The sequence below is a fragment of the Vanessa tameamea genome, chromosome 3 (assembly GCF_037043105.1).
Source record: "Vanessa tameamea isolate UH-Manoa-2023 chromosome 3, ilVanTame1 primary haplotype, whole genome shotgun sequence".
NCBI classification, from domain to species: Eukaryota; Metazoa; Arthropoda; class Insecta; order Lepidoptera; family Nymphalidae; genus Vanessa; species Vanessa tameamea.
Window position 1 is genome coordinate 13,601,523 of NC_087311.1, and position 23,902 is coordinate 13,625,424.

Here is a 23,902-nt window from a genome sequence, read left to right on the forward strand (position 1 = left end):
AACAAGCAGAAAAAACTTTCAATTTTATAATATTTAACTCTTCGTATTTAAATTTAAATATATAAGATCTAGATCGACATAGTTTGTAATATATGTTGTAATGAAATTAGTTGTAAATGAAATTAGAAGGTAAATTAAACTTACGCCACGTTCTGTGGCAAATAATTACAAAGGTACTCTGCCACGGGACAATTAATGCCATATAAATCTAGAGAACATTTAGCGGTATTGTTGGATTTATGTACAAATGAAGCTCTCGAGACGACATTATTATGTGAAAATATATATTAGAGATTCCATTATGGCACTGGATATTATTATTCATCCATTAATGGCCACCCCGGCCCCCTCCGCTCCCGGACTCCAATCTGAAATTCAAAATTTTGTTGAAACAGATAAATGGAAAGAATATCCCCATTAAAAGTGAATGACAAATGATATTTCGATGTGAAGCTATTTTCATGCGGATTTTATTTAATACTCGACAAAGATTGACGGAATACTTTTATTCGAGTGGAAATTGAAAATGTTTGCGTAAAATGATTACTTAAAACGCTTTACGATTGACGGCAAACCGAAATACTTGTGGTTAGGTTTGATTTTACTGAGAACAGTCTTTAATTTTCTATAATATAGCGAATTTTGAGCTAAGATCCCAAATGGATTAACCACGTGCATCTTAAACGATGGATTACTAGTTCAAACCCGCGTAAGCACTACTTTTATATTGTACTTAATTTGTATTTATCTGAAGCTAAGTAATGAGGAAGTTCCAGCTGTAGAAGATTAATGAGCTGCAGTTTTAGCAAATAATTTTAATCAAAAGCTTTCACGTGCGTGATATTCTTAAAGATAAGAGCACCTTCATAAGAATAGCTCGAGTAATGAATTTAAATGTTATTCAATTAAATGCATATGAATAATTCAGCAAAGAATACTAACGTAGGAAAGAATGCCAACCTTCGTCGCTGCCTTAAAGATTTCTTGGAGCGAGTAATTAATGACTTTTTAGTGATATAACGAGATGGATTTTGCTCCGAGAAAACAAAGATATTCAGGAAGCGACTGTGGACTGGTTTTGTCTAACCCTTTGTGTGCTTTGTGAATTATTCATACGATCTTATATATCGACAATATTTATATAAATAAATGTTTTTATTAGCTGTGTAAATTGATTGATTAAAATTACTTTTTGCTATTAAAATTCTTAATACACTTATCTCGTGACTTAAATGTATACAGCTCGAATGTGACTCCGGCATTCCAGATATTATTTCGTATAGTTTTTATCGTTTTTCACTTAAATATTCTGTAGAGGTGTTGTGTTTTTTTCTTTACAAATGAATAGGAATTTCCTGCCAATAAATTTCTGATATTTTATATTTTCCGACCAATTAAACAAAGTTTATTAAGAGTGGGATCATGATCAAAATCACGGCTTTAATGACGTTAAACAACTCGTATATTATAAAGCTAATGACACTTGCGTTTATTTTTACTCAAACGACTAGAATGTAAAGTGAATCTATAGGCCCTTAGGTGTTCGCTCGGAAGACGTTTTTTTAGGTTCTTTAATAATGGCGTTTAATTTATCTGAATAACGTCTCGAATAAACTTAGTGAAACAAGCGCATGTAAGAATTTTTGAGCAATCTAAATGAAAATCTCGGTCATAAATTACGCTTCTATATTATAATACGCTAGATTTAAATACTCTATACAATTTTAAACATGTAATCATTGTTGTGTCGTTTCTCAAACAAACTTTATTAAACGTATGTCCTGTATCGAAATATAAAAACAAGTTACATCTTAGAAGCTTTAATATTCAATTAGTTAAAAAAAACTTAATGCCTTTAAAACTTACGTAAGTATCAGCTACCGTCACCGACTATTCTTCTAAATCGTATATCACAAAATAAGATAGTGGAGACGCGGAATAAACCAGCTGAATATAATTTCGTCGACATGTATTTGTTTACGTCAAAGCAAGATAAGTCAGAAGTAAATAACATTACGCCCGTAACTCGTTCACACGGACCATAAACATGGTATTCTTTGAGACATTTGATAAAAGATTGTAGACAGTAAGAGACGGCACGCCACGAAAATATGTTTGCGCTAAGACTGCAGATCGTTAAGGTAAACGCGCACTACAGTTTTATGTCTGCGATAAAAATAAACAACGTGAAAGAGAAATTTATAACTCAACTTTGTAGGATGGTTATCCTGTAAAGCTATGGAAATAAAATTACATGACTATGTATTCTATAAGTATATAATAGCAGTTATTTTCATATACGGTTTTATGTAGGACCAGATATCGATCAAGTATTTTATTTACACAATTACACAGTACAAATAACACAAAATTACATAACAAACCACATATATTATATATTTATATAACAGAGAAAAAAAACAATATATTTCAATTCCTTTTAACCGTCTGACGGACGTTAAAACAATCGTATTCAAACCACAGTTTTCGGCAATAGTGTACGAACGTCTATAAATTTCCGGCTATATATATAGCCACAAAATAAAAAGCAGTGCGTCCAAGGCTTCATGTTATCTGTGATATATAGGATATGTTACTAGCCCGTCCGAGTCCCGTTCTGTCTGCCGCCATAATAAATTTTGTGACAAACAATATTCCCCTGTCCTTTGTCTGGTCGCGGGCGAACATCGATCGCCCATGACAATACCTCAGCTTCGCCTTTAAGGTGGTTTTTCTTCATATAAATAAAATATAATACATTGCTACTAACTTGAGTTCGTTTTGTAATAAATTTTGAAATGGCATCCAGAAAGCATATTAAATTTATATTATACGAACAGCAAATTTTATGTTTATTATTTAAGCGATTTCATTATTGAAATGCAGTTTTATACACTAAAGTAACCTTTGACTTATAATAAAAAAACAAATATATCAAAAACCAATCAAAATACTGTTTATTGTACACCAATAAACACATACTTTGGTCACGTTCAAAGTTTGAAAGACGCACAAGAGGCGGCCTTATCGCTAAAACAGCGATCTCTTCCAGGCAACGTTAATGCCTTTTTATTATTATCAATTATTGGTACTTACTCATTAATATAATTTACGAAAACACCGTTTTAAATTTTATTTTAACGAATGAGACTTTTGTAATAAGAAAATCGATGGAATATATATATATATATATATATATATATATATATTCTAATTTTATAAGCGAATATTATTTTGTCTTGACATTGGTTTGGCAGGCAATATCAATCAAAGCTGAACACAGTCTTACAGAATATTATTCGAGACATATTAAATCTATATATATATGTATGTATATAATGTGTTTATTAAATTGTGTTTAGAAACTGAAACGCAACTAGTGGCGCCATCTCTTGCAACAACATAGAACTGTTTCTTATATTGTTGCCTACAATTCGAATTTGGCGAAACCGTAACTAACGCAACTATATAATCATTATAATCACATAGAAATTACTATACAATAAAAAGTCGAAATATATTAATATTAACTTACAACATAAATAATTTAAAAAAATAATACCGGAAACCAAATATTTGTAAATACCCAAACCCCATTAACACCTGAGCCAGTCACGATAATCTTGAAAATAATATACCGTGAAATAACATTTGAATAAATTTCACGCCTTGCCCCGAATAAAAAGATCAATTATAATTCACGTATATATAATCATTTTCGGACTAAAATGTCATTGTGGTCCCGAAGAATCCGAATTTTTTAATCATCTGGGCATGCTTTTTTGAGTTTTCATGTCAGCTCGTACTCGGCGCTGAAGGAACCCGTCGAACTAAATTGCCACCTTTGTATCCAGACGCAGTGAAGCGACATGGTGGAATAAGCTCCAAGTCTAATCGACGTCTTTTCCCAGCAGTGGATCATTCACGGGTTCTAACTTTAAACACACAGTATATAATTTATTTGGACAATGATACGCTCCTTACATATTTTTTTTATAAAAAATGTTTTTATTTTCATGAAAAATGTAGGCTAACGAGTAAATAGGCCACATGGTGGTAAGTGGTTACCAACACCTATAGACGTTGGCGCCGTAAGATAAATTTTAATCTTTCCCTACATCTCCAATAAGCCAACCTTGGAACTAACCAACCTTGGGAACTGAGGCATATTAAAAAAAAATGCTTAATCTTGGTGAAACCAAAAAGCCTTATTCGAACAACGAAAACATTATCAAAACATGAATACCGAATAGTCTTTAAAATACACATTACACGAACAACCTGACATTTGAAATAAAATGCATAACAATTCAACGAGTGAACTAGCGCTTTATAAGTTATCATCCTCGAGGAATTTGAAACGTGGGTGCGCTCAGCATAACAGCTGGCATCTATTGTTCTTATCTCGACAGTTCAGTGCCGCGCCTCAGTACTTACCAATGACTCATTGCACTTCTGATCAAAACATCTTCTTCCATCGAGTTCACTTGCGAAACGCCAAGAGCATTTCAACTGTTGAACATACTTGCGGCGTTATTACTGTGTTCATATTAATAAATTAAACGCATCTGGTAAGGATTGCTACAAAGTATTAACCGCTTAACACAATCAAATTTAATACGGTTTTTCGAGTAATTTGCTTTGGTATGTCGCTCCCTGCACTTGGAGCGAGTTCTCATATATATTGTCCCGCTTAATACGCCATAAGAAAATCGCTACACTGTATGCTACCTTCGTGCTATCTCATGCCATAGTTTTAAGCGTCTAAAATGTGATTTCGAGTAAAGATTTTCAGACCAAAATAAGTATTTTTATAAATAAATATAGCAGGCGGAGAGGGGGCCTAAAGGCAAGTGGCCACCATAGGCCATTTTCATTATTGCTGTAAGAAATTGTAATTAATACTTACATCGCTAATGCGTAACCAATCTTGGGAACTAAGATTACGTCCCTTATGCCTGTAATAACACTGGCTCAATGTAATGCTATTGCTGTATGTAATGTGTTAATGTTGTACTCAGGCGGCCTTGCACTAAGCCCTACCACCAAGTAATTACTTATATTATATAGTAATAATTAAACTACGAATATGTACACAAAATATTTACTCATGTATCTAAAGATAAGATATTTTTCGACTCAATGTCAGCCAAAGCAACGAAAAGGTAATCCTGTAAAACACGGACTCCGAACCCAAAAATAAATATTTCAATAACAATAAGTTCATATTTATTACGTTATTTAATTTTTTTTATATTTGAATAGTAAAATACATATATTTAATAAGATTGTTCCTACTCAGTTTTACCAATTAATGTTCCTGATTTAAATACCTCGCTAGCAACCATGCAACCTTCACCAAACGTTTAAGCGTATTGGTATTATAACTGGGCACATTTCGTTGACATACGTAAGCATTACTGAAATAGAATTAAATGTTAATCCGAGATACAATTTAAATGCTCTTTCAATTGATAATAAATTTAAAACAAATTCCAAAGTTTATAATTTTTAATTGATGTTAGTTCGCTGCGGATCACGAGTTGAACCTTTTGCCTTTATGGAATTTGCATTAAAACGAGATGTGATCGAATAAACAAAACATAAATCCGTTTTGGACAAGCTGATTAAAATTCTTCGAACAGTCCCGGGTGTGACGCAAAATGTTCGCTGAATCGAAATCACGTAATGCCATTCAGTTAAACCTCGTGATTTTTAAGTGGATGAATTAATTTAACCATTATTCAGTGAGACTACATATTGTTTAACAGCTGCCTCGTTTGTCTAGTAACTGGCTCGTTCGGCAGCAGATCATGAGGTATATGGTTCAACATCGGGTTCAAAAAAAACTCATCGGTTATTCCGTCAAACATCATTCGAAAAGTAAGACATTCATAAAACGATGCCCTGGGCATGACTTCTCTCTGTCTCCATTACAGATTGCCATGTCATGTAAATATGGGAGTAAGGAAAGAAGAGGTTAGAACAGAGACCTATATCAGCACCATAATCCTTTCCAGTTGATTAGTGTCATGTAAGAATGCCCTCCGTGACCGTAATCGGTATAGAGGACATTATGTGTATTCATCCATCAACAATATAAAACCAACTAAACAGTGCTTCAGCATTATCTCGAAAATAGATAGTTATTTAGCTTGAATAAGCTATATCAGTACTGTATGTATGACTCAGGTGCATTCAGATCACGTCAAAGTAGTAAAATAATAAAACTTTATCCTTCACGTCAACGCTTTGAATAAAATGCTAAACGTGTCTGGGCTGCAGCCAAAACAGCACCGAACACCCTGAGCGTGTAGTTCATAGTATTCGCAGTTTCGCAACTTTTTCTTTTGGAAATTAATAATATTAAATAAATATTTCCAATTTGTATTTGTTTTGTTTAAGTTATACAATAGCCTGTTAATTTCACGCCACTCAAAAGTCTATTCTTCTCTTGAGGAGAAGGTGGAGCTCATTCCACCAAGCTGCTCTACTGCCAGTAGTTGGATAAACATATGACAGAATTTTTACCAGATATGCAGGTTTCGTGGCCATGTCTTCCTTAAAAACCAAGCACAAGATTAGACAAATTAAAAAACATGAATTCGGCTTTTCTGGACTTTAATCTGCGAGTAATAGAAATAAAAAAAAAATGTTTCAACATAATATTGTCTGTAACTGAACTCTGTTTTATTCGTAAACATGGATTAATATCTTAACAGGATTTTTCCTTAGACTCTTTTAATATAAGCGCTTCTCGCACACAAAGTTTTAGAGTGACAAGATTCCTCGGATCTGTTTGCGTTAACATAATCAACAATATACGATTGTACAACATAAATAAAGTCAGTATAACTTCTATGCTAATCAGATTACTAGCCTTGACGTGAATCTTTCGCTTAAAGAAAACTTTCTTTATTATAATAATAAAATAAATTAACTGAAATAATCTCGCAATACTCTAAGAGCAATGTTTTGCAAATATTGCGTATTTGCAAGAAAGTATTCAAACTGATTATTTCTTTACTTATATAATATTCTTATTTTTTCCTTTTACTGTTACCATTGCAACTAATGTTTAAAATAAGGCAATTTTCAAAATATTAATTCCATATATAACGAACCTACCTTTCCTTTACGGTCGTAAATATTTACCTGTAAAATTGTAAATATCTGTAGATTATAATCTATCTCGCGACATTGTAAACTACCGATACGATTGGAACCGCAACATATTGCTTACAATTCAAAACATTATTTTCCCATAATTTAAAAACTATCGATATTTTATAAGTTTTGACTTCGCCCACGGCTTTTTTTTAACAATAAATAGAATTGTTTTTTTCTCAATTCATTCTGTGTTATAAATTTCGCCTGAATTCACTCTTTCAATCCTATTGTGTTTGCTTTTGTATCATTGTTTAACAAAAATATAAATAGGTATAATTAAATATAAATACTCCATTATACTTTATGAAATCTTTATAGATCACTTGTAGTCTACGCTGCAAAACCTGTTACCGAAATTCGGAATATAAAGGCAACGGCCAGTCTGTTGTCTATTGAACAATAGACTTGGTCGAAAACGTCAATTTTAACGAACAATACTCATCTCGAGCTTATACACTACGTTGGGCAGCTTTTATACCTTTGTGTGGGCAACAATACGTGTTGAGGAATAACTTATAACAATTTGAATAAATCGATCGGTATTTACAACAGGAACACGTTTTTTTATATACATGTCTACATAAATAAGTAACTTGTCTTTCTTTGTTTTATCTTACTGGTAAATGCTATTTACGAGTTACGAATCTCTAAGATATTAGCCTTCTTTTAACTTGATGGTAGGGAGGTGTGTAAACCCTTCCGGATACGCAAATCATCAGATATTCTACCGACAAACAGCAAGGAACGTTAATATTTTTACAGCTCCAATATATCTATGTCGCAGGAGTTACCACTTACCATCACGTGAACCATATGCCCGCCCACCAAATAACAAAAAAAAAACAGAGAGCTCGTATAAACAGCCATATAACTAGAATTGATACATAGGCACATCTAATCTATATAATAAATCTCCTTAATGTATCCTAAATCTGTATAGTTATATATTATAGGTAGGGTATTGCCTCGGTTAATGTGTATCGTATCTTATGAACGACTCCACCGATTGCCGTTATATTCACACAATAAATTACATTTGTCGAGCTACAGTATATTCTAAAAGTCGTTAAATGGTATTCTATCCAATTTATTAACAATTTCTATATTTATAAATGTCCAATATATATATTTATATAAACTATTTAGATATTTTTATTGTTATGCAGTTTTTATACAATTATTTATTGTACATAATAATGTTCCCATCGTCGACAAAGAAAGTCATAAAATCTGCACCCAATACGTGACACGCTCACATTTCCGACGCGTGGATTAAAACCTTGATAAGATGTCTGAAAAATCTCTAAAGAGGCTTACGCTTCCCGTATTCAATATCGTCTCATATAACATTCAAGTAAATCCTACTTTAAATCCCTATTATATGATAGCAATCCGTTACGACGCTAAGCAAATATCGATAAACGTATTTTGCCATTATAACCTCAAAATCTATATGAATATTTCGATTTAACCAACTCACAGTGGAACAGCATATTGGAATAAGCTCTACGTCTCCTCCTCAAAACGATATAAGGCTTTTGCCCAAAAGTGTAACTTTTAAAGCCTTTACTAAACTAATTTTAGACAACTATTATAAGTATTAAACTAGAACCAATAAAACCTCTTTGGATCGTAGGAAGAAGTCCTCTGGTAATATAAAGAATAATATAAATATAACTGTATACCATTACATACTATAAAAGACTGCTACTTTTACTAGATACGTTAACAGATATTCTATTCATATAAGAAAGAGATACGAACGTTCGGTTACATTTAAATTTAGATCAATTTGGCCGTTAATATTTGGGCTATTATCAATTTACATTAAAAACGGAGTAAATAAAAGTAAATTAAACACATTCGTTTAATACGAATGTATTTAATTTACTTTTATTTATAAATACAATAATGATGCGGTTTCATTATAAGCGTGAACCAATCAAAGGACAGCATTTTACAACCACCGTTATTGAACAATTTCGCGGGAAGGACAACCGAATATGCCGCTATTTGGTGAGAGATCTCGCCGAAATCGATGATCGGTTTAATGCACATATTATTTTCACGCAACTACAGTTTAGATGACAGTACTTAACTGACTGGTTCAAGCTCCTTTTCTAGATACAAAAACTGATTAAGGTATAGTCGTGATCCGTATTTAAGATCACAGGTATTAACTTGGCCAAGCACTGAATTGTCATGTGTTTATATTAATGTCGTGTTCAGTTGCGAAAAGATCGTGAGAAACATGCATCTATCGGATGAAATGCTGACACATCTATTTCCACACATCTGTTGTATGCCTATTGGCATAATCTCCAAATCTCCTTAAATGGAAACGAGGAGGGAATGAGCAATGAAATAATTAAGCGTTGCTGTGACTATAATAGGATATACAGTTTAAATTTTCAATTTAAAATAACAATAAATTAAAAATGAGATGAGAATTTCTCGATAACGATCGATGATTTATTTTTCATTCTCATTCGTCACTCTTATCTTTTTTTTTTAGTATAGGAGGCAAAGATTCAAGAGGCTCCTGACGGAAAGTCGGAAAGACGGAAACCTTGATCTTTTGATTGTATCGAATATGAATGGTATGCAATGGTTTATTATGAAAAACCGAAATTTATATCAGTAAATGTTACGGGACAAATCCTCTTTTGTTCTGGCTCCTAATAAGGAGATCGTATGTAACTGCTACCAAACCTTTGAAAAATACGTCGAATTTAAGTTCGCAACATGTTCAAGATCCTTCAAGAGTATTTACTTTTACGAAAAATAATTATAGCAATTTCATATAGTTGAGCACAATGAAGCGTTGATCTCATATGATCTCTAAAGGCCCACGTTCCTGTATAAGCGTACGCCTCATTAAATTTTGTTTGAATAGAGGGATGAACCAGCCACCTAGCTGGTCGGACACAGCTTATACGGTTTGCAAAAAAAGTATATTTTTTTTTATATTCAAGCTCTATATTATTCAAGTAATCTAATTGTAAATAAGTTTTGTAATTAAAAAAAAAAACTTTCTAACTATTTATAAAATACTTTTTACAATATGGAAATAATCGACTTCTGAATTTAAAATCTTAACCGTATCTCTTTATTTAATCCACGTATTAAAACGATTTTTAACAGTAGTTCGATGAAAAATATCTGTGACCCACATTTATTAACAGGTAACGGTAAAGCAGTTTTTTGTAAAAGTATTTATATTATTTTGCTTAAAAACATTTTTCAATTAGACTATTAACCTATGAAGTTGTAAACTATTTTAAGCTTAAATTTTCACAAGCATTCTACTGACATTTATAAATGTAACCTATAATTAATTAATGTTTTTGTCTTTTTATCGTTCGTTCCCCGGTTCATTAAAGTTTAAATGTAACATTATTTCGTCAACAGTACAAAAATAACCCATGCATCAGCTGAATGAATAGTTTCAGACAGGAAGAGCCGCCACAAACATCACCGCCATCACCGCGCCCATCTCGCGAGCAAACACTCACCAGTCCATTCATTCACTCACACACGCGTTTACGTACACAGCACACACACATAATCATAGCACTCTCAATGATTCCGCAACCCTTCGATGACGGCTTTTGTGAGGGATATCTCGCCGTATCTTACATTATGCTATACATTTTTTATTTATTAAAACGTTTCAATATCAATTTGAAAGATAAAAAAAATATTATAATTTATTTTTAAATGTTTATAATAATATAATTAGATACGAAATTTCATTGCGTATAAAATGACTTCGTATTATTGGAACGTTATTTATTATTTTTCAATTACCGTATGATTACAATTTTAATGAAAACCAACTGCTTGTATCAATCTGTGCACTCGAATTAATGAAACAGATTAACGTGTAACGAAACATACGAAATGTATTCGAACAAATTTCCATTTAATTAATTAAAAAGCACCGAAGTGGTCGAACACTATCTAGCGAATAGCAAAATAGTACACGAACCTGCATTTTGCTATTTGGCCGAAACCACAAAATGGCCGACCCGCATTGATTAAGATTGCTCATCGCATGGAAGTGTACAATCCTACATTTTAAATTTATCGAAAACAAATTTTCCTTATTTAGTCATCAACATATGTAACTGAAATTTGAAATATTAGCTTATTTAATTATTAAACTATCAAGGTTTTATTAAATCATTAATAATATTTATACTTGACCTAGTTGTTTTATACGATTTGAATGTTATATCACTGGTTTAAAATCTAAATTATATTATATATTAAGTAATATATAAAATAATTAGAATATTATATGCCTTACAATGAAATAAATTGCATAGTTACGTAATGAATTATTTATTGTTCACATTTAAATGATTCATTAAAATTATGCGTCCTTAAATAAATTAAAAAAACTTTAAATCTTTTTTTTTAAACTCATGTCGTTGCTAAATTTCATTCAGCCCTTGATCAATCATTAAAATAAATAAATACAATGATAATTGCTTGAAGCTTCGTGAATTTAATATAATTACTACAACACAAAAGCTCAATACATACCTAAATTGTACTCTCACACATCAGCTGCCTGCAATCGGAACTTGCTAAGCATTCAAATGCTTTCTATACCCCTCGCTATGCTGGACGGGCAGGACTCTGCACAATGGCTGTCAATTTAACCGGGAATTTGGCTTGGATGCCTTTGCTAACGTACTACGATAGAACACTGACATGACGAGCCAAGAGGCTTATTGAATTACCTATTGGTCCTATTGTGATTTAGTTACAAGCCCATAATTCGCTGCGATGAAATTTTAGGTAAAATTCGATGTTGGGATAAATTATATTAGGATTTTCAAGTGCCTTTTTAAATAATTTTCGTCATTCCATAAAGAACGTGATCTTATCAACAGTTATTTAAACTTTTTAAAGTTAATTAAAGTAAATTTATAACACTACATAAATATCCGCATTATTTAATAAGCTTCAGAACTTCTTCTGAAGAAGAAAGTCTCTGACCAGGAAGGATATTAAAAAGTTATTTATTTTTATATAAAAACTCTCTTGAATGTAAAAAAAAACTAAATTACATAAATATATACATATTTATATAGCCCCCATTTCATAGGACACATTAAATACATTGACATTACATTTATAAGATATTCTCAATGAACTGCATTGTGAATTCCCAGGCTAACCTTACCGACCTTAAGATTAGTCCTTCGCTCGTGAATTCAAATGCCACAGCCCCACAAAGGATGCCGATCGTGAATTACCAACCGCAATCGTAAATTACAAATATTTCAATACCGAACTAGAAATTTAATCGATTTTTCTTTACCATAATTATGATAAAACGAATCCGTATCTTTTTACGCGTCTAGCCTATGCGGACATAGGCAGTATATATTCTTCCGTCCTTCTTTTATATAATAATGATAAAAATATCATAGTTTTGCAGTGTGTCCGCTAAGATATATATCAGAATGATACATATGTTGACATAATATATTAATTCATAATACTATATATAACTTTTGCTAAAATTTTTAATTACATTTCTATGTTTTGTTCAAAATATTGATTATATTAAAAATATTAATTTGAATAATAGCTATAAACAATTGCTTTAATTGTTTAACTTTTATTTACTTTTATTAAGTTTAACTGTAAGTGTAAGTTTAACAGTAAATTTGAAAAGTAATCAGTAGATTACTTTTCAAATTTACTGAAATTATTTGCAATTAACCCATTTGCAAATTAAGTAATAGTGAAACGATAATTAATAAAACTTTAATACGTTTGCATATAAGGGATGGTTAATATTTCTCACAGTGCTAATATCGGTCGGTGGTGACCACCATCATCACAATCAAGCAGTCCATTTGCCTGGATATCTATTTTAATACATAGTATTATTTAATTAATAAATATGTTCTACTACAAAGCTTTTTATTAAAACGTTAATACAATACATTACAACAAACAATTGAGTTTATTTAGGACGGTTGTACATGTTTAACTGATTTCCATAGTAAACAATTGTGGTCTTGCAAACCAATTAGCTTATACATTTATTTCTGTGATTAATTAAAATTAATTGTTTAGTAAATTATTTTGCCTTAATTTAATACTCTTTTAAAATAAAATAAATATTGGAAATAATTATTTAGTATAAAATTAGTAACCTTAATACTAGAGGCATATGTGTATTAATCGTTTGTTAAAATATTATTATTATTTTGTAGGTATGTTTACCATTAATAAAAAAATTACATTACAAACAAATGTTATGTATTGAAACATAATTAGTATATTGTAGCAACAACTATTTAAAATATATTATTTATACATGAAAATGGATAATAGTTTCACATTAAAAGACTTCAACAGCATTTAACCGATTATCGTGAAAGTTGATACATATTTTTTGTCATGGGGTAGCTTTTATTATTGTATCACCAAATTACTTTGTAGCATATCAACTTCTATACCTTTCAAAAAATCGCCATAACACTAAGTATGTATACATACATTGGCAGTATAACATATATTGGGGTATATATGTTGCGGTTAATAAACGAAAAAACTATTCACTAAGTGCAGTAATTACATTTTAATTCAAATATTATTACACATAACAATTTCTTTTTGTTTTTTTAAATTGATATATTTGAGAATTAATTATAATATCGGTGAGAAGTCATAAATAATATAAGGCATTATACCTACACACTTATCTTGTTGCGCTTTAAATTCATATGTACGACTTATCAGTTTAACTCTCATTCGTAAATAAGTTCTTGGTGTCTATTTTAGTTGTAAGTTGTCACATTTTCCTCTCAACGCCCGTAAAGATGTCTGACTCGAAATATAAATGACGTTTTCACTCAAATGTATTGGTGATATCGTTGAAAGCTTTCGATCGTATTCATTGTAAAGCGATGTTGGTCGTGATCGATTAACCGATAGACAACTGAAATGAGTAGTGAGCCGACGCGACCGACGAACCGCATTTTCACTGATTATTTCCACAACCGCGCTGATTCGTTGTCTCGTCTGCGTTAATGATAATATACAATATTCATTTGTAATTTTCCATGTGTTTATAATTGATTGTGATCCGTATAAAATAATAACTAAAGAGTTTCCAACCGGTGGAGTGTAGGCGTTTAATTTTATATTATAATCGTTCAAAAGTTATCATTGAGAGATTCAGATTCACAAATAATCTCTATGAGATATCAATAACTATTACAAATTTAAATAATAATTAAAACCAGATATAGTATATAGTGTGCAAACTGTAATGGATACATAAATCTAGTAAATACATATATTAGATTTCTATATCATGTAACATATGTTTATATTATGTATATATAAATGGGCATCAAATAGATAGAACTTTGCAATAGCTTGGGTTCGATATGCTTTGGCAACTTTCAAAATTAGTTTGACATTTCAATGTTGTTATGAATTGTTTTTGCTCTCTATTTATATATCAAACATTGTCTATAGATATATATGAGGAAGGACGGTATAGAACTTAAAAAATTTAAAAGCCACAAAACAAAACAGAATGGCACAAAATTGGTTGAAAGTCGCCTTAAAAAGAAATAGTCTCGATTCGAATATATAAATAAAATATATAATATTGCATTTGTAACGCATTTAAAATTATTTTTCGCTCTAAATAGTTAAATGTGATTATAATTAATAAATTATTTATAATCTTTACAGGTACATCCGAAGAGTATTCATCAAAATGCGTGTTAACCACAGTTGAAGTTAATCGTTGGAAGAAACTTAATTAAGAGAAGAACAAAAAAACGTGTGCCATGGATCTACGAATGTTCATCTTCGTGGCGATATCTGCCCAACTTTGTAAGTTCATATGCCACTGGTATTTGATATAAAAAAATATGTTTCGTAATATCTGAATATTAACGTCTTGAGCTCTTCTCTGTCTCTTTGTCGAGTATGAAAATAAAAAAAAAAAAAAGTTAATATTAATAAAAACAAAACGTAATTGCATTAATTTAAACAGCCAACAAAAATGCGCATATCGATCGTAGAGACAAACACTTAACAGACTTTCTTGGGCAGTCCGTTCCAAGAATATTAACACGAACAAACGATACAGCGAAAGGGAGAGAAAAATGAAAATGTTTAGGCCAAAGTAATTGAAAACACATAGATTGGAGTGGGGGCGATACCGATCGCATCTAAGGTGGACTATCTCAGCCCACTTGATGGCAAATGGCTCGGAAGTAACAAGGATATAGCGACACGACCCCGCCAGAATTTTGTTATCCAATTTCTATGCGAAAATGCAACATAAATTTATATTTCACAACGTAAAATAAATTTGTGTGTGTTTTATTTATGTATGTTATCATCTTTTAATGCAATCCTATTAGACATTTTAATAATATTCGACAGCATGAATCCCGTCATATAAAATTGATTTATCTTAATGAATTTTGAAATGTAATAAAAACAGATGAATTTGAGAAATCTCCCTAATATTTTTAGTATACCTATCATATAATTTTATTCATAATTATTTTCCTTTAGCTACTAACAAGATTGATGCTAAATATTTCAATGAACATATTTTTGGTTGATATTTTAACAGTATCATAACATAGAACATAATAAAAATATTAAATTTAACAACTTCACACATCAATTGATAAGTGTCACGCATCGAAGTACGTAAAGTTAATATCTAAAGCCTTCGAAGCGAAGCCTAGCTTCTGTTACGGACCATTTACTGATCAATGGATTTGAAGTAACTCATACAATAACGGCCCTTTGCGTTCCTTTTTTTAATAAAGAGGGATGACGTAGAACATTAATTTTAAAAATATATTCGTTTCGTAATATCCGATAATTTTACCTTCTTATTATACTTGAAAGAAGACATAATTATATTTGCTGCAAGCTTGAATTAATACTCTATATTATATGAAAGAGCAGAGAAAACCCAGCTGTTAAAAAACAACCGAGTTAATAGAAAGTGTCCTAAGCAATGACTGTGAGTTCAAACTCAGGCAGGAATCACTGAATTTTCATATACTTAATTTGTGTTTATGATTCTTGTCGTACTCAGCGATTAAGGATTACATTGTGAGAAAAGTTCATGTGTCAGTTGAAAATCTGCCACATGTGTATCCTCAAACTCTCAGAAAGGGAGATATTAGCCCAGTAGCGGGACATTCACAAAGTTTTACTTTACTATTATTTCGTCAAAATTGTATGCTCCGTAGGCTGTATCCATTTTGTAGCTTATTTTTCTCATTGTGCTGTACAATAAATTATTATTTCAATATTTCAGGTAGCATAATATCGGCTAACGGTCCATTCTACGATGGCGGACAGAAAGCACCCAGCAGCAGCAGTCCAGCACCCGCTGGTAACTTTATAACGCAAACTGTATACGGATTCCTGGACTTCACCACCACAATAGGCAATACCGTTATGATATTTTCACCACACTCAGCCCCACCACCAGGTGATTTGTTTTTATTTTTTTGTAACATTTACACAACTTAAAATTTATTATTTAAGTTATAGATATAGCCATTTTAATTAAAAATATCCATTAAATGAGATAAATATCAATTTTGTAGAATGTCAAATTGGAAAACGTATTTAAAATTTTAAAGCATTAATTTTTTCTTAATTATATTAAAAATCAGATTTTAAAATTATTTAAATAAATTTATAGCACTAAATTTTGAGTTTAACTTTCTTCTAGTTAGTATATAATCTTAAATATATTTTTATGTTTAGAACCACCGAAAACTGAAAATTCTGTACAAGAAAATATTATAGAAACCAAACCACCACCGATTAACAATGTAAAGCCGGAAGCCATTATACCTAGCAAGACGACGGATAAAGATAAGACGAATAAATCAGGAGTCCCAGTCGCAGCATCGAGTGCTGTATCTGTCATAACCTCCTCCCCTAAAAAAGAAGAAAAAGTTGCAAATGTACCCAAATCAGTAGCTAAAGAACAAAAACAAATAATAACTAAAGTCGAAGTTTTCGCAGGGCCATCAAAAATTGTAGAAAATACCCCCAAACCAGTAAAGGCTAACAAGCAACCGTCACCATCCAAAAAACAAGATAAAAATCAAACAATCAAAAGCGTCACTAACATAATTAGCAGTAAGGTTGAAGTAAAACAAAACTCACCACCGTCGTCTATAATAAATTCCAAGGTTAGCAGTGTAGTGGAAATTAAATCTAGCAAAGCTGAAGACGAACCTGCAATTTTAGTTTCAAATAATATCGGTGAACCAGAATACGATTACTTGTCACGACAACCATCTGAATTTGTTGAAGAAACATACCGAGTTATTAACTTACGTCCGTCAAAATCCCATGCACAAAAACCAAAAAATAATCTTAAAAACAGACATCAACCAACCCCTCCTCCTGATGATGAAGAACATCCCGTTGGTCTCGTTACTACTCTCGGGGGAACGATAGTTAAGGATGGACTAACAACAGTTCATGAAACCAGTGTCATAGGCACTTATATATCAGGAAAATATGCACAAGTTCTTAATAGTAACTCGAAAATTTTACAATCAGGACATAAAGCTAAAATATCGCCAAGTCCACCCCATAGAATTTTGAAAACGGCAGCACCGGTCCTTAATAAAAATCATAGGCACAGTTTGGAACCGACTCCATCTATAAGCGACGAAGATAATCACAGTAAAACTACCCGCAGGCAGACAAATAATGGAAGTTCTTACAAGAACCGCCACAGATCTCAAAATAGTGAGAATGATGCTCCTGAACCTTCTAACCAAGGCAAGAAATTTAAAAACAGAAATTCTTCACATTCCCAGCGAACACAAAGGTATAGTATATGTGTCACAAGTTTACTATGACTAACAAATCTTATAATCGTAAAAATCCATCGCATATTTTGCATTTGAATAACAAAAAGACTCATTTTCGTCAATAAGCTTCCGTCATATTGTTATATACTTATTTTATTATTATATAAAAAGACAGGAGACGGTGAGCTTTATATTCAATTTGCTTAATAAATGAATGAATCTTTGTTAGTTTTACATGCACTTTTTCCATTTTCAGTACACGTTTTGGTCGACCTGCCAACACAGCTCAACTGGCAACTGTGTCTGTTTTCAGTGAATCATCACCACCTTTTTCAAATAGACGAAAAAGCAATCGCAACTCTGGCCACAAAACGACGGTGACGCCATCTAGCAACAATGATAGCCAATCCAGGCGTGGATTCAAGCCTCGCATTCAGCCCACTGCAGTCGAACAAGTTACTCCAGTTGCATCTTCGAGTGTATATAAATTTAAATTAAATCGATCACAAAGTTCGGGACGCTGGCAATATAAAACTAGTCCTAAACCTAAAGTAACAATTCGCAAAATGAACGGTGATGATGAACCACAAACTACACCAAGCCTGAACCCTCTTCTCGATGATCCTCAATCAAATGATCTATCTCCTCAAGCACGATCCGATAACGACCTGGAGCTCTCAGGTTCTCAGAGTGGTCCGGGTACTCTTTTAGATAACGATACTGAAGATAATTCACTAGAAAAACCGCCACCAGTTGAAACACTTAAAGTAGAAATTTCGACTCCAGCTGATTTTCGAGATGTTTATTATGAAATTGCAACACTGAAGTCTCCCTATACCTTCCAGGTTTGTATTTTTTTAATGTAGGCAGACGGGCGCATGCGCCATCTAATGGTAAGTGGTCACCACCTATAGACGGTGTATATGTATTTCGCTATATGGTGCATATAATCTAATCCAATCTTACATCGACAATGCGCCGCCAAACTTCAAAAAAAAAGTTCCTTGTACCATCCCACACAACCTACCCTGCCTTACGACGGTACTAAGTATTACTGATTGGTGGCAGTAGAACATTTAATAAGTGAGTGAGACAAGGTCCTGCCAAATATATACTTATTTATATACTTATTGATTTTACAGGTTGGACGCGTAAAAAATACACGTATTATCACCGTAACGACTACGATTGAAAAACGCATCGAGCCAACAGCTCTACCAATAAATAGTCAGAGTATTCTAAATGAACCATTAACTGAAAACATATTAGCAACAGCATCGCCATACGGAAAGGATCATTACCTATTAGATTCTAGCATCGTAACGTTACCTCCAATAACACTGTCGTCAGATGTCGAAACTCCTCCTTTAGAAACTGTAACCGAAACATTTAGTACCACCCAACACATGCTCAAAACTCATATACTGCCAGTCGTAAGAGACGCCAATATGACAAATAGTCTTACTTTTATACAGACTTACCAAGTCACAAGGTTCGTTACGGCGACGAAAACATTACCTCCTATGGACTTCTATCAATTCATACCAAGTAAAACTTTGAAAGAATTTAATAGTCGCCTTGACGAAGCTGGTTCCGAATTACATCTTGAACTAGACTTTGGGGACAGCAACGAAGACGAAGATGGAGTACCACGACGTGTTTTCCCGCCTGATTTGGATCTCGCCAACGTCGGTTCAAACTTCGACTTGACTGAAATCGATAAATATAGAGATAACCACTTAAGACTTAAGAAAGCTCACGGACAAAATAAAGTGAACCAAGTAACGGAGCCGCCTAACCCTGCCACTCCGGCTCTAACTCCGGAACAAGCACAACAACTCGCTCTATTAAGATTGCTCAATCCCGCTGCAGCGGCACAAATCCCAAATGTCGTCACGACATCGAAACCGATCCTTAAATATGAAACAATATACGAATCCCACGTGATACCGCTTTTCGATGGAAAAAATACAATTCAAAGCACAATATCGCGCCCGGTTGCGACGATAACTAAAACGGAATACGAAATAGGAACGAGCAGCTTACCGGCCCTGCCCATCAACCCTCTCTTCCCTCAGCAGCAGTTCACGGTAACTTCGACTCCAGTTGTTTTGAACACGGAAGTTGTTGCGACGAACAGCCAAGTTCTGAAATTGACATTCGGCGCCAAGACAGTGTACACAACGCTGTTCACGACTAAAGTTGTTCCAACGGTATTGACGTCTTACGTGACGTCCTCTATCCCCGTGCAGCCGAGCGCCGCCGGTTTCCCCGGATACTACCCCGCGCCATTCGCGCCTTTCCCCTACGTCGGGTAGAAGGACAGTAGTTAATACATATAAATTGGGACATTGTTAGAAATGTAACGGACTTTTATCTAAATCAGTGTTAAGGGTTTCGATGATAGCATAAAATGTGAAACTTTAGAACGAGTGATGAACTATATCGTGAGTGAGTGCACGGTGCAAGAGCGGCAAAGTGCTACGTTTTATAGCTTTTGTGGAAGTGCGTGAAACTTTTACGTATTTCTTCTCTTAAAGTTTCTCAAGCGTATAAATAAGAATCGTCGTTATGGTAACCCCAATATTGTAAAATACATGAGGTTTACTTATAGCGTGTATAAAATCAATAAATTTATTTTAATTTACTTAATTATTATTAGTAAAAGCTTTGTAAATACTCGTAATTTATATTAATCTTACCTTGTAAATAAATCATGTACACATTGTAATATTACCGAAGTTGTAGATATAAAGGATATATTATATTTTATATATTTTGTAAATTGATTGCTTGAATAAATTGGTTAATTTCATCATCAACTTACCGTTTTATTTACTTAATAAAGTTAATTACAAATAAATAAATTAATTAATAAAGATCATATTTCATATTATACTTATGACATATTGTTCCATAAAATATATTAGTAGCACATCAAATTTAGCATTGAAATAAAAATTAATTCGACAAAAACCATATCGTCATATCATTTTTAGGATTCCGTAGCCAAATGGCAAAAAACGGAACCCTTATAGATTCGTCATGTCTGTCTGTCTGTCCGTCCGTATATCACAGCCACTTTTTTCCGAAACTATAAGAACTATACTCTTGAAACTTGGTAAGTAGATGTATTCTGTGAACCGCATTAAGATTTTCACACAAAAATAGAAAAAAAAAACAAAAAATTTTGGGATCTATACTTCAAATTCAAAAAAATTTTTTTTATCGAACCCATACGTGGAGTTTCTAGGATAGGTCTTCAAAAATGATAATGAGGTTTCTAATATCATTTTTTCTAAACTGAATAGTTTGCGCTAGAGACACTTCCAAAGTGGTAAAATGTGTGTGTGTGTGTGTGTCCCTGTAACTTCTAAACTTCTAAAGAATGATAAAACTAAAAAAAATATATGATATACATTACCATGCAAACTTTCACCCAAAATTGGTTTGAACGAGATCTAATAAGTAGTTTATTTTTAATACGTCATAAATCGAAAACCGCAATTTACCTTTCATTCAATCAACTCAATCATAAAAAAAACGTTTAATTTCATAAACATAAACCTTGTTACTTCCTGCTAAGGGTTCCCCTTCATGGGCGAGTCCGACTCGCACTTGGCCGCTTTTTTTTATAATGTTATTAATATAATAATTTCGATAATTATAAGGTAGACACTGTTTTACATAAATATTACCAAGCAAATTCAAATACAAATTAAATATCTTTTAAATTATTATGAATATTTATATAAATTGAATATTGAATGGATGTATACAGAAAGCTGCCGAGATGGCGCAGTGGTTAGAACGCGTGCATCTTAACCGATGATTTCGGGTTCAAACCCAGGCAGGCACCACTGAATTTTCATGTGCTTAATTTGTGTTTATAATTCATCTCGTGCTCGGCGGTGAAGGAAAACATCGTGAGGAAACCTGCATGTGTCTAATTTCAACGAAATTCTGCCACATGTGTATTCCACCAACCCGCATTGGAGCAGCGTGGTGGAATATGCTCCATACCTTCTCCTCAAAGGGAGAGGAGGCCTTAGCCCAGCAGTGGGAAATTTACAAGCTGTTTATGTTTTATGTTTATGTTATACAGAAAAAGGCAAAAATGTTGCTGCCGATGATAACTAGCCACTCAGTAGTACTAAGTAGGCCCTAAACATTGCCTGTAATAGTATAAACAGTTCCTTACATCGCCAATGCGACCAACCTTGGATCTAAGAAGTTATGTCAATAAGTTCAAGTAATTACACTGACAACTGCAAACCGAAACACAACAATACTAAGTAACTTTGTTTAGTGGTTGAATGAGTGATGAGTATCTAGACTTGCTCAAAGACCTTCCACTAAATATACCTTACTTTAGACTTAAGAGCTATCCAATTCACAAAAGAGCAAATATTGAATAATTTCATTCAAATAGTGATACTTATTCAGAGATGTTTTTCGTTGAATAAAAAAGCTCACGTACAGAAAAAATATCCAATTTACTTTGCCGTATAATATTTCAAAAGGATGCGAGGTATTTCCCATGATAACTTAATTAAAGCGTTTCCTAGAGAACGAGCGCCAAAGATACAAAAAGGCCTTCAGTTATAGAACTAAGATTTATGGAAGCTGTTATGTAAACATAATATTAAAATATAATATTGAGCTTTTGTTTTCACTTTTCTCGTGTTATTAGTATTATTACAAAATGTTTTTCATTAAACCGAGTATATCATATATCAAATCGTTTATTAGCCTGTATTAGACATTTCATATTTTAATAACCAGTTGATGCTCGCGGCTTCGCTTGCGTTTTTCAGGTATTGAGCTTAAAAGGCCTGTGTCCTTTCTTGGCTTTCTTCATAACAAATTGCATCAAATTCAGTTTAGGCCATCGGCCGTGCCAAAATAGCAGACACAGACCGATTTTTAAATTATTAGTATTATTATATATTCGATAATTCATTTATTTATTTATTCATAGTTAATTAATACTATTTTTCTGAACAAAAAATGTAATACACCAAATTCTATGTTTAAAGTCATTTATTTCATTAAGCCTAGCAATACAAAAATAGATATAGTAATTTTAAATTAAAAAAAAAAAGTAGTCCACAAAGCCCTCGAAACCAAACACGGAAAAATCAGTCTAGGTCGGACCTGGTGGGATGACGACACAAAGAAGATGGCGTGAAACCGCTGAATGCAGAAGACAGACCGACAAAATAGAGGTCCAAGTCCATCAGTGGACTTAAAAAGCAATAAATTTATGATATTATCAAAAAAGTATTGTTGTTATTATTAAGAATTTCACTAAATAAAATAAACACCTTGTAATATTTCAATCTTAAACACTTCTAAAGAAATATCTTAAATAACAAAACCAACAGTGAACTAAAATGTAACGTCATTCAAGAAATAGAACTATTGAGAAACTTTAAAATAAATAAATCAAGAGTAACAACATTGTAAATACAAACAAAACAAACTCGTTTATTTTTAAGAGTATTTATATCCATAAGTTATCTACAGCAACGACAATACTAACAGATCGGAAGATTCAATAACATATACGTTGTGAGTTTGCGTTTAGTTTGGGAAAACACGTATTCATGTTATTACTTAACATATAACAACTTTGTCATACTAACATATATTTTGTTTTAAACTTGCTCGTATTGTTTCTAGTGTTCTAGCTTTTGATTTAAAAAATAAATAAATATGATTATATGATAAAACGTCTATTCATTATTAACATAAAAGTGAAAGTCCATAACTTCAGTATGTTTACAGGATATGTAACTATGCAACTATGACGTGACATCTTTAACTTCTATTTAAAATTGTAAAATGATGATTCAAAACTTGTAAGA

General features: G+C 32.4%; 1 protein-coding gene across 1 annotated transcript in view; it reads left to right on the plus strand.

Moving 5' to 3' along the window:
* The window catches only part of LOC113397285 (uncharacterized), a 39,850-nt gene extending 18,996 nt beyond the window's left edge, over window positions 1-20,854 (plus strand). Inside the window, exons 2-6 of the mRNA XM_026635569.2 lie at window positions 14,908-15,051; window positions 16,508-16,684; window positions 16,966-18,049; window positions 18,289-18,877; window positions 19,175-20,854. Coding sequence (XP_026491354.2) covers window positions 15,006-15,051; window positions 16,508-16,684; window positions 16,966-18,049; window positions 18,289-18,877; window positions 19,175-20,350 — 3,072 coding nt within the window. The 5' untranslated portion in view covers window positions 14,908-15,005 and the 3' untranslated portion in view covers window positions 20,351-20,854. The remainder of the gene's footprint in view (window positions 1-14,907; window positions 15,052-16,507; window positions 16,685-16,965; window positions 18,050-18,288; window positions 18,878-19,174) is intronic.
* The last annotated feature ends 3,048 nt before the right edge of the window (window positions 20,855-23,902 follow it).